This window comes from Ochotona curzoniae, unplaced genomic scaffold (genome assembly GCF_017591425.1).
Source record: "Ochotona curzoniae isolate NIBS_2020 unplaced genomic scaffold, NIBS_Ocur_1.0 scaffold_4505, whole genome shotgun sequence".
In the NCBI taxonomy this organism is placed as follows: Eukaryota; Metazoa; Chordata; class Mammalia; order Lagomorpha; family Ochotonidae; genus Ochotona; species Ochotona curzoniae.
Window position 1 is genome coordinate 34,219,664 of NW_024467118.1, and position 12,939 is coordinate 34,232,602.

Consider the following 12,939-nt stretch of genomic DNA (forward strand, 5'->3'; position numbering starts at 1 on the left):
AGTGACAGTCTGCTTGCACTTTCTTGGAGCATACTGTTTCCTTCTTGTTATGTTTCTAATAGAACAGCAGCCAAGTGTTTAAAAATGTTAACAACAAGATACAAGCCAGATAATGGGAAATATTATAAATGATGACCACTAACTTACTATAGATTAAATAACCAAAATTACTATTAATGAGTCTCAGTATTCCTTACGAAAGCAGTGTAGCTTTTGTGTTGTAAAGCATTTTATCAAATTATTTGTTGACTTTACAATTCTACCTGAGAACTGTGTTCCAAATGAATGAATCAAATCAAATTAAAATACATGGTAATAACTGCATATAATACTATTATTACATATATTAGTATTATTAACATATAATAAGATGAACTATTAACACATTTTAAACAAATAATTAAGAAACAAAGTAACTTTCAGTCAGAGGGTAATGAAATTATAATCATCACTAATTTTTATAAATAATACGTTACAGTGGGGCCAGCACAACAGCTCAACTGGTTAATTATCTGTCTGCATTTGTATTTATACACAACATTTTTTTAAGATCACTTGCTATGACTTATTAATTTGCTTTTATTAAATGCAAACTCAATTTTAATATATATCCTTCCAAATGCTGTTCATGTATACTTGCACTTGCTTAGTACAAAAAAAATCTATTTGTGTGCACAAAGAATAGATGACTACAGTGTTGTTCAGTTTAAAGGTTACAGGTGGGGGCCTGGCATGATGGTCTAGCAGTTAAACTCCTTGCCTTGCTTGCACCAGGATCCCATATGGCTGCCAGTTCTAATCCCGGAAGCCCCACTTTCCATCCAGCTCCCTGCTTGTGATCTGGGAAAGCAGTTGAGGACAGCCCAATGCCTTGGGATCCTGCACCTGCAGGAGAGACTCCTGGCTTGGGATCAACATAACTCCGGCTGTTTTGGCCACTTGGGGAGTGAACTATCAGACAGAAGATCCTCCTCTCTGTCTCTACTCCTGTCCATATATCTGACTTTCCAATAAAAATAAACTAAACCTCTAAATAAATAGAGGGAGGGAGAGAAGGAAGGAGTAAGTTAGGTTGCTTGGTTGGTTACAGGTGGCCCAGTAGAGTGGCATAGTGTATTGAGTTGCCACTTGTGATGCCAGTATCCCATACCAGAGCAGCTTTGTTTCAGCAGACTTCTGCTGGGGTCCGTGTGATGGATGTGGAAGACAGGAAGGTGTGAACAGTATCGTTCCTTTGCAGGCAAGGCCGCAAGGAATGTCCCACTGTGTGGCAAGGCCCGGTGGATGTCTCTACAACACCTGAATGCAGCTCTGCCTCCCTTTGCATGGACACCGGACAACCCCGCTGAGAATTCTGTAATCTATTTAGGCATTGTCTGCCTCTGCGGAGTTACTGTTAAATATCAATGGGAGCTTAGAAGCTGATGTTGCTGTTGCCAGTTTTTTAGCCAAAAAGCTGTTATTGCTGTTACAGCTGCATCCTGTGGCAATATGCTAATCAAGGGTGCTAATTCCCCTTTTGATCCTATGCTAATCAAGGGTGTTCTGTCTTCAGGTGTAGTGAGAATCTATTCTTTCCCTCTTTCTTTGATCTTTTAGGTCCCTTCCTTCCTTGACTGTCTCAAGACCAAGCTGTAAAGTAATTGTGGTAGAAATGTGTTAGTGATTGATATGCACCATCTATTGAGTACTTTTTCCTAGCCAGGCGCCAGGTGCCAGGCACCATGTGAATAACATCCTAGCCTTAGGTGAAACAAATGGCAGAGTTATCTTTAGAAACACCCACTTGACCATGACGTAAAAGGTCTGAGCCAGAGTTTGACTGATTTTATATAAATAAAGCGGACAGCTTTTGTGCGTGGTCCATTATGATGATCAAGAGTTCCTAGTGGTCCGTCTCTTTCTTTGCGCCTCATCCACGCACCCTTCGCGAGTTCTGAACTCAGCTGGAGCTGGACTCCGGCAGACTTCCAACCCAGCTCCCTGGTAATGCTCCTGTGAAAGCAGCAAAGATGGTCCAAGTGCTTAGGAGACCTGGGAGAACACTCCTGGCTACTGGCTTCAGCCTAGTCCAGCCCCTGTGGCCATCTGGAGAATGAACCAGTGGGTAGAAGAAACTCCCCCAACCCTGTCTCCCTTCTTCCCTGTCGAACAACTCATTCAAATAAATCAACCTTAAAAAAATGCATCAGGCCAAATAAAAGACTTTAGGTTCAAAAAGCTTTGTGATTATAGAGGAAAAACTAATAGACAAGTATTCAAAGACTGAGATCTTCACCTACATTCTGGACAGCAGCAGGTATTATTATAACCCCTTGGATCCATTTTTCAACCTTCAGCAAAAGCCAGAAGGGGTTCATACTCTTCTAACAGTACCTTACTTTCAGAAGCTAACCTATCAAAATAACCTGAAAAATCGTGTAGCATAAAAAGATGCTGGTGAATATCTTGCCATGAAATGTTCTTATCCTGTTATATCCTTTCTTTCACAGTTTGCTCTTTTTTCCTCAGAAGTCCTTTTCTTTCCTTTACACCTCTCTTCAATAAGCCCTGCGTCTTCATTAACTCTTAGGCGAGCACGATAAAGACTCTGGGAATATAGTTTTAACTGCTCAAAGTCAATCTGTATTTACTTCAAATTCTTATAGGGAAAAATATGTCTCTGTCGTATTTACTGGACACAGATCACACAAAACATCTCTAGACAGTTACATAACTAACCACATCTAGTGCAGGAATGAGGAAAATGGTTGGAAATAACAAGTTTTGAAAAATTTTTAATATGGATAATTGAAGACCTGAAAAGACACTAGTTTAGATCTTCACTAAGGGACTTTGAATTCATTAACAAGTGATTTAATGAGATGTTTTTAGTAACAGAGAAGTGAACAGATGACTGAAATCAGAATGGATACTGCCTGTCCTACTCAGCTAGCAGCATTGCTGCAGCATCACTGGACATTCTCTAGTCATCTATTACTCTGCTACATTTTTAAGAGATGGACTTTCCCATACTTCTATATGTGAAAGTCAGCAACTATATAATCCAAGTGTCAATGTATAGACACATAAAAGAAACCAAACTTTCTAGCAGAAACTTTTGTTTTGATGAATCTAGTACCTTCATCCTCGTGTACACTAATGTTCATATGGACACAAGAATTGCAAGGATAATACAGGGAGTGGTTATATAACCTGTACTGCCCTAGTTTTGTCTATTGCTTACATGTTGTATTACTAATGCACATTTGTTACAACTAAAGAACACTGGCGCCCTATTACTGACTAAACTCTGTAGTTTCAGATTTCATGGCTTTTTTTTTTTCCTCCTGATATCCCTCTTCGATTCCAGGATACCACGCAGGGTCCTCCATTATTTAGTCACCAAGTCTCCTTAGATTCCCCCTGACTGTGACGGTTTCTTGAACTTGTTTTTGACGGCCTAGGAAGTTTTGAGGAGTACTGTCAGGGACTTTGCTGTACATCTTTCAATTTGGGATTGCGGGACCAGAGAATGAAGACCAGCCAGTCTTACCACAGCATCATCAATGACTTACAGAATATATTCAAGAATATCTGATCAAGGTACTATCTGTCTGCAGGTTTCTCTGCTGTCAAGCTCCACCCATGTCTTTTCAGTACTCTGCAGCCCCCATGTAATGGATGAGTGGGGAAAATATACACCTTCTTTGATGGAAGTAGCTATGCACATCAATCATTTGTAGAATTCTTCTGTATTTGAAATATGTCTCTTCTCCACCATTTATTTATTCATAAAATCACTTATCAGTATGAATTCACGAATAATTATTTTGTAGTTTGAATTACCAGTATAATATTAAGTAATTTACTGCTTACTAGCTCTAGTAGTTCCATATTTGGCCTTTGAGAGTTCTCTCAAGTTGGTTCCTAAGTTCCTTCCAGATGCCTTTATTCTTTCATTTTTTGAGCATTTCCAAACTTTAATATGTATGTAACTTTGAATAAGCTGTTCTAAAACAATTTCTTCATTTGGTTAGCTGCAATTCCAAAACTCACACCGCATATGTTCGTTTACTTGGAAGTCTTAGCATATGCCTGTAACAGTCACTTTCTAATACTAAACTTCTCATATGCACTGCTTTCTTATTTTCAGATATAGGAATGGCAGGAATGAGAGAAAAGCAGGAATATGGATTACATTTTTCAATTTAAGGGTCCAACGTCAAAGCATTCTTGCCTCTAGCCGTACAGAAATCAAATTCTCATTTTGATCGGGGCTGTTTCAAATCTTAAGAGAACTACCCTTAAGTAACAAGTTGTTTTGTTTGCATACACACTCTTTTTTTTGTCTTTTTACTTCCATTTGCTCCATAAACCTTACATAACAAGCTGAACTTCACAACTGGCCCCCTAAAATGAATCAGACAACTATCAATTCAAATCTCTTCTTAAAGAATAATGCCTTTATATGGAAGAATACCACTGGAACGTACATAATAAAATGTTAGTTTCCTGCTACTAGCTTTAGATACACAGCTATTTCCCTACAGACCATCAAGATGTTCCTTTACCACTGTTGACCTCTAGAGGGAGCTCAAAGTTCTCATTAATTTTCACAAGGGTCAGGACATTCCTACAAAGTGTTATATTCAAGATTTAAGGTTTTGTTGTATCCCCCCCCCCCCGCCCCCCGAAGAGCAAGTTAGATTTGTGCTGTCGCTTTAGGAGCCGCTTCCTTCTCAGAAGTGAATAAGGCTCTAGGGAGTGGCCTCAACCATTTCTTCCTTTGGCTTCAAATGCATCCCTATTACTTTCTTCACTCTTTTTCCCCACTTGGCACTGACTAGGACATACTTCTGTAGCCTGAGAGGTCAAAGGAAGGAGAGCAGCAGGCACTGATCAGGGGCAAATTTCATGGCTACTCTATTACTTTTAGTGTGGCAGCATGGCACACACGGAATAAAGTACCCATGTGGCACACTATAATGTTAAGATGAAGCTGTTCGTGTAGTCCAGGGAACCCCAGTCACCATGTTCCTATTCTAGAACTCATTCTCAAGGGCTGGGAGCGACATATCAATTTTAGCAGCTTATAAGACATTTTAAGGGCCATATTTGCAATAGGAAACTTGAACAGGAAATGGTAAAAGCTCTAATGGTCAAATCCCGACTATACCATTATTTGTATGACCCTGGAAGAAGCAACTAAGCCAGCACTGTTAAGCCTCAGCTGCCTCATCTTTAAAATCTTGCCTCACAGAGCGGCACTGATGGTTAAACAAGCAGTAAATGCAAAGAAATGAATCTTGTCTGAGACTGCCATCTGATCTTTTGGTGCAGAAGTAGAAACAAGCTTTCCAGGTTATTCCAATTACTTTAGGTTAAAAAGCAAAAAAATTTCAAATTATCCAGCTCAATGGAATCTGAACTCACAAATGCTCCAATGGCCTTGCTATGCGGCCTCTGTGCTGTGTATAAATTCATAGTAGAAAGAATCCGGATTGGTCAAGAATAGCACTTCTGTGCTCCTCTGCCTTTTGGTCAAATACTACCTCAATTCACTGTGATTTCCAACAACCAGATTATGGAAAGATCTGCATGGAAAACAAAAAGAGCTACCAGTCTTTGTAATGACCTTTCCTCAACCCCTGTCAAGTGAACAGGAACATGTTATATGATAAGCTCTACAAAGACCACTGGCTGTTGATGCTCACAGAAAACCTACATTGTAATGTTGCCATTAGAGTCAAGGTCCATAGGGTAATTTCCAGAGATGTGTTCTGGAACCAGTCTCCCTTCTTTATAACTTGTTCCTGGATAATCTGATATCATGTTTGGATAAAATGGAATGGAATCATACCCTCCTGCAACAAAGAACAGAAAGATAAACAGTTGCTAATGCAGTTAGTCTACAGGTATGATCTTAACAGATAATAAGCCTTGGCACATAACTGTTACAAATGTTAGAGTCACAAATTGAGCATTCTAAACCTAAAGTTAGTTATTATCTTTATTAGATGTTCACTAGTATTAATAGGCTTATAATTAATTTCAGAAAGCTCCTCATTTAGTTGCTTTACCAAATTTAGCACAAGCTGTATCTAATGGAGACTATACAAACAAGCAGTGCTGTACAAAGCTCCTACATCTACACCTTATTAAGATATTTACAAAATGAGAATGGCTATATGACTATCAACATCTGCCTAAAATCTTTATAAATTATACTTAAGATTATACTGTGGAAACAGGTCATTGTCCATCTATCTTGGAGAGGGGGGGAAAAATCACACTGAACTCAAATTTGTATTCTGACAAATTCTCCAGCCCACAAGAAGTTGGATACAAAGAATATTTAGACAAAAAGGGTAAAGACACCTTTTAGGTATGCAACAAAAATTTTTATAGACTTTATTCTAATGGCAAAAGGAGTCCACTGTAAAGTCTTAACTAAGGCTAATCAATTGCATGGTGTCTTACATTACTCAAAGTGAAGATGACTGAAAAATGGGAGGTAAGCAGACAGAAAAGTGAAAACCAATTAAGAAAACTCCAGAAATCTGGGCATTCAACAATAGCAAACTGAACCTGTACAGTAACAACATTATAATACTAGTATACTGGATATTTAATCCTCATAGCAAACCAAGCTGGATGATTCTAACATACTAACAATAATGCAAAGGCAAAAGGGGACAGAAAATAAGGCTTGACAATTGATAGGTATAAAGAGCTACAGCTCAAAGTCAAAAATAATACCTAAATACTTGTACTAGCTGGATTTTCTTTCTAACAATAAATAAACATTGGGGGTAAGGAGTAGTACAGCAGAAAACATCACCACCTGTGAGGCTAGCTTCCCCACATGGGCACTGGTTTGAGCCTTGGTTTTCCACTTGTGGTTCAACTCCATGCTACTGGCATGAGAAAGACAGCAAAATGGCCCAAGGTTTGGGATCCTGTTTTCAGTCAGCCAATCACAAGCCACTGTAACCAGCTTGGGAATGAGCCAGAAAGCAGATGGAAGATTTCTGTCTCTTCTAATTCTTTCATATAAATGGACAAATCTTAAAAAAAAAAATCACAACAAATATTTACCTTACATTAACTATTACTTAACAGTAACCTAAATAGCAGTGACAATTTTAGATTAGGAAAAAATATCCACTGACTAAATAACCTAGAAACCGTGAAGAATGAGTTCACTATAGCTTTAACTAAAAATGAACATCTCATATTCAATTACAGAAAAAAAAACTTAGTTCAGAAAATTCTTTTGTCTTTTTTTTAAAATCCTTTTTCTTTCAGATTTCCTAGGTTAGTTCAGATGAACAATTTCACAATTTGGTTTGCAACCATGTTTAAGTTGTAATTCACTATATTCATTTTATAGTTTTTAAATATTTAAGATAGACAGCTCCCATTTACTGGTTCACTTCTCAAATACCCAAAATGGACCAGGCAGACCAGGAAAATGCCATGTGAGTGGCAGGACACTGGAGACAGAAATCCAGAACTAAACCAGGCACTCATATGTGGACACAGCTGTCTATGACCTCTGGGCTAAATGCCTGCTCCTTGCATCATACTCTTCAAACAATTGTAATCATGCTTTCCAAATGATACCCCAGATACAGAAAAAGAAGAGAATGTGAAAATAATAGTCTAACCCACTTTCCTGTAGCCCTTGAACCTTTATGCCCTAATTAACCATGTAAAGATTGTCAAAAATAAAGAAAAAAAGTATTTTTTAACATTCTGTTTTCTGTAATGCAGTCTGCTTCATGAAAAAATTTAAAATAAACATACATACACAAAGCCATTAAATGTTTCCTATTTAGACTTGTTCCTGTTATTAAGATTGATCTTATTTTCTGTAATTTTGCTCATTCCTGGAGAATAATCACTCTAAAATGTTTCTCTAAGGAAATACAAGTAAGAAGGGCAAAAATCTCTACCCCCATGGAACTTACAATATTGTGATGGTAAAATACTATAAGCTAATGAGTAGTAAATATAGAAACTACCAGAGTGCTAAGTACCCTAAAAATACAAGAACCAGTGTTTAAAGTTGTTATGCTTTGTCTATACAGTGCAAAACTGGAAGGAAAAATGTAGCCTAACTAAGAGATAAGGGTGGACAAGGCTTAAGTGGTAGGTCACTTAAGCTGGTTCACTCCCAAATGGCCTCAGAAAAACCAAGCGATTTGGATGATTTGGAAACAATTGAGAGACAGCACTGCCTTTGGTGTGGCACAGTACTAATAGCTAAAAACTCTCCTTGCATGCGCTGGGATCCCAGTTGGGCACTGGTTCCTGTCCTGGCAGTCCCACTATCCATCCAGCTCCCTGCTTGTGGCCGGGGAGAGCAGTCAAGGACAATCCAAGGCCTGGGACCCTGCACCAGTGCAGGAGACCTGGAAGAAGCTTCTGGCTCCTGCTTTCTGTCCGATAGTTCACTCTCCAAGTGGCTGCAATGACCAGAGCTGAGCCAATCTGAAGCCAGGATCTTCCTCCGAGTCTCCCATGTGGGAGGGCTGGGGCCTCCTGCCTTCTAATAAGCTTAGCTCTGCCCATTGTGACCACTTGGGGAATGAATCGGTGGATGCAAGATCTTTCTTTTTGTATACCTGACTTTCCAATTAAAAAAAAAAATCTTAAAAAAAAAAAAAAGCACTGCTTGACAAATGTATCAGAGGATGGCTCCAATGTTTTAAGAGCCAAGGCCAACAGAAAGGAAAGCAGTATCATTTATTGAGAAACACTTTTAAAAAGCAGAATTGGAATGAAAAGGAAACCAGATTTTCCATGTGCACATCTTTGGTGTATACCAACTAGACATACAAGTAGAGATGTTTTCAGGCAGCTAGCTAGCAGTTTAGGGAAGAGGACACACACACACACACACACACACACACACACACACTCCGGATCTCAACAGATCACAGAAGGCACTAAAGTCACATGACATTTAAAGGTGATTTCCTACTAAATTAGCAGAAATAAAGAAAACCAGACATCTATTTCCAGGACTGAGCCTTGAAGCTATCCTATACTTTCAGGGCTGAAGCAGAAGAATCAGAGAGGAAAGCAGAACTGCTTCGGAACTAGAGTTCTAGAAGCCAAAGATAGTATTTCTAGAAAGAGGCACTGATGAATTACCTCCAAAAACCCCACGGGTCAAGAAACTGACCAACTTGATTTTTAGGATGTTTTAGGTAATTCTAGCAGACATGGGCCCAAAGCTGCTGCTTCTTCCTATTCATGATTATCCAAAGGAAAGGCAAAGTCCTGGAGTCCAAAAGGCTACCGTGAAACAACTGCTTTCAAAGTCGGAAATTTGGCTTCTGAAGGGATTCCTGTTAGTTTCTGTCACAGAAAAATGTTCAGGAAAAAACTTTTTCTTCAAAATTCTCTGGATCTCACTCTATTACCCGTTAGCACATCACTGGTCTAGTACAAGTTGCTATAATAATGGAAACACCCGTTTTTTAAAAAGCTTTATTTGTATTTGAAAGGCAGATTTAGAGACAAAAATCTTCCACCTGCTGGTTCACTTCCCAAACGGCCTCAACAGCTGGAGCTGAGCCTATCTGAAGCAGGAGCCAGCATCATCTTTAGGGTCTCACACTGCACAGGTGCCCAAACACTTGAGCAATACCCACTGCTTTCCCAGGCCACAAGTAGGAAGCGGAATTAGAGCGGAGCAGCCAGGACATAAACTGGTGCCTATATGGGACACTGGCAAGGCAGGCTGAAGATCAGCTGGCTATACCACTTGGCCAGTCCCTGGAAATGCCCTATTCTACTCTATATAGTGTAGTCATGAGTCATACAGGTAGCAACTGAGCATTCTCAATGTGGATAGCACAGAGAGAATGAATTTATCTGAGCCGATTTTAATTAAAAACACATGCTGACTGGCTATACGGGGCCTCACCGTTCTAGCACTTAATTATGGAAAACATATAATACCAAATGATATACACTAATTTGCAAGTAACTTGTATCTTGTCTTGATAGCTATCCTATTTATTTTTATCTTAAAATTTTAAAATTCATTAAGTTATTCCTAGGTACAAGCCTATCTCGATGGCATTCATTTATCTGCCAAAGAATGATATTAACAAACCTACTGCAAGGGGATTGTAGAGAACATTAAAAGACTTTCAATGTGCCAAACATTGGACACATAATGGTGTTTAGTAAATGTCAGCTATACTCTGAGCCTTCTGATTTGCTCTTTGACTTAGGAAAACTCTGGTTGTCTTACTTTATTGGCTTGTTATAGCTTTTGCTATGATCATTTTCTATATTACATGAACTATTCTTTGTAGTTCTTAAGAATTGTGTTAGAATTTTCATCTTATTTTCCCCTATTGTGGGGCTACTTCTAAACCTCTATACCTATTAGCTTCTAAAGAACTAATACTTGGCCCTCAGCTAAAGGCAACTGCCTAGGTTGCCTTGTACTTGGCCAAGTGATACAAGCTGGGAAAAAATCAGCCATTAGCTGGCAGGCATTCTAGGGCTGGTTAAGCCCAAATTTGTGTGTAAGCTATACCAGCCCCCAGGTGGATAGGCTGCCCACTGCCCAGACATACTGGAGTGGGAGGAGCTGAGGGATGTGTCAAGGGAAGGAATGACTTCTGGGGTCTGCCACAGATTGGACCACCGCACTTGTAGGGAGATGAAATTGAGTGGTTTAGAAGGGGAAATGGCAGAGCATGTCTAGGTCAGGCCAAGGCACCCAACCACATGGGAGACCTGGACTGGGCTAAAGAGCATCACCTGCCTCCTGCTGGCACATGCAAAAGCTGGGGCAGAAAGAGGGGCAGGCCTGGATGGGCTGTAGCACCCACAGGAACCTGAGAAACCCGGATCAGGGGGCATATCTAGGGGATCTGTGGTCTTGTCTCTATGGGACTGCAGCAACCACTGCAGTATGTAAAGTGCTAGGATTGGTGATGGGGTGAGCCAGAACTCACCTGACACTCATGGGAGCTGGGAATGGGAGGAGGCTGGGCAGGGTCAGGCTGTAGCACCTGCCAGCACATGCAAAGGCCAGGCCTGGGCTAGGCAAATGCCCAGACTGGGAGTTAAGACATGTAAAGCTTGGCCACAGTATCCTGTGAGGTGATAACTGCTGACACACATGAGGGTCTGGTCTGCCGCCAGTTGGGCTGAACTAAGCTGTACCACCCATGGGTATGCATTAGAGCCAGATGGGATGTGGGACCAGCAAGGCTAGACTGTAGCAGAGCCTGCCATGCAAAAAAAAATCAGGGCTGGGGGTGGGTCTGGTGGGGCCAACTCAACTAGACCACAGCATCCGGATGCTGGTATGTATGAGGACCATGTCTGAGGCAGTCTGGTTGGACTGGGCCGCAGCATCTATTAGTTCCCTTGAGGTGTGGGGCCAGGACAGAACTGACTGAGCAGCTGACCCTGCTGCACTGCACTGCCTGGCACACACAAGAGTCAAATCTGAAGTCACCCCAGCCAAAGTTCCATGGGGCACTATCCAATAAAGACCACTGGATTCAGACCCTGGCCACAGGGAAAATCACAGGATGCGTGGTCCAACCTTGGAGTGCATGTGTCAGGACTGGGCCTCCTTAGTTGCTGATGTACATGTAGTGGACAGCATGCCCAGATGCACAGGGGCACACAACAGCCAGCTCATCCAGGCCAGCAGGGGATTATCGACTGCCTTGTTAGAGGATGGGAAGAACAGGTGGGACAGCTCTCTTGGTCAAGCTTTGTAGCAAGTTCCTAGGTCTGTGGATACACTAAGGTGGACTCTGTCAACCAGTAAGACCTTGGAACACTACTTCCCCAACATGGGGGTCCCTAGGGCATCATCCAAGGACAACCCCCACCCCTGAGTGCTGCTGCAATTTAACAGCAAGGAACAGCCCTCTCCCCTTCCTTCCCAGCAGACACTGGAGAAAAAAATTAACATGTGCTCCACACTCCTCCTTCCTCCATACCTGAACCTCCTCACTCTAATCAGAGCCCCACATTGGGCATGCATTCCTCTGAATCATTTAACAGTAAAGAAAACAAAAAGTTAAGAAACAAAAACACTAATATCTAGGCCAGTGCCACAGTACAGATTAAGCTTTTGCCTGTAGCTGTGCTGGCTGCTGCACTTTCTACCTAGTTTTCTGCTCATGGCCTGGGAAACCAGTAGAGAATGATCCAAGACCTTGGGCCTCTGCACCCAAATGGAAGACTCAGAAGAGTCTTCTGCGTTTCAGATCAGCTCAGCTCTCTGGCTATTGTGACCATTTGGGAATTGACCAGCAGATGGAAGATCTCTTTCTCTGTAAATCTGTCTTTCAAAAAAATTTTAAACATTTATTTATTTTACTTCAAGGTGAAAATGAGAGAGAGAGAGGGGGGGGGACCAATGCAACCACTCAATTGGCTAATCCTGTCTCCCAAGCTCCAGCATTCGATATGGGTGGTCTGGCTGCTCCACTTTGCATCCTGCTCCCTGCTGTCACTTAAGAGACCCAAATGAAGCTCTTGATCCGACTTTGGATTGACTCAGCTCCAGCTGTTGGGGCCATTTGGGGAGTAAACCAGCAGAATTTCCTACTCCTCTCTAAAACTGCCTTTCCAATTAAAAAAAAAAAGTCTCAAATGTATCCCCCCAAAAAACAGAATTAGAAAGAGATCTTCCATCTGCTGTTCACTTCCCACATAGCCACAACGGCCAGGTAGCCCAAAGCCAGAAACCAGAGGCTTCCTCCTGGGCCTCCCACATAGGTGCATAGCAGGTAAAGCCACTGCCGGTGATGCCAGCATTCCATATGGGCGCCTGTTCATGTCCTGGCTGTTCTACTTCTGATAAAGTTCCCTGTTAAGGTGCCTGGGAAATCAAGACAAAGCTCTTGGCTTCAACCTGGCCCAGCCCTTGGTTGTGGTCATCTGGGTATCAAATCAGTG

The 12,939-nt window shown here is 41.2% G+C and overlaps 1 protein-coding gene across 3 annotated transcripts in view; it reads right to left on the bottom strand.

The window, feature by feature from the left end:
- Positions 1-12,939, bottom strand: part of PPP2R2A (protein phosphatase 2 regulatory subunit Balpha) — a 71,757-nt gene that overhangs the window by 29,759 nt on the left and 29,059 nt on the right. The window contains exon 1 of one of the 3 annotated variants that reach the window (XM_040966217.1): positions 5,708-7,653. The exons of the other annotated variants lie outside the window; for them this stretch is intronic. Coding sequence (XP_040822151.1) covers positions 5,708-5,723 — 16 coding nt within the window. The 5' untranslated portion in view covers positions 5,724-7,653. Of the gene's footprint in view, positions 1-5,707; positions 7,654-12,939 lie in introns of those variants that run through there. 3 annotated transcript variants of the gene reach the window in all.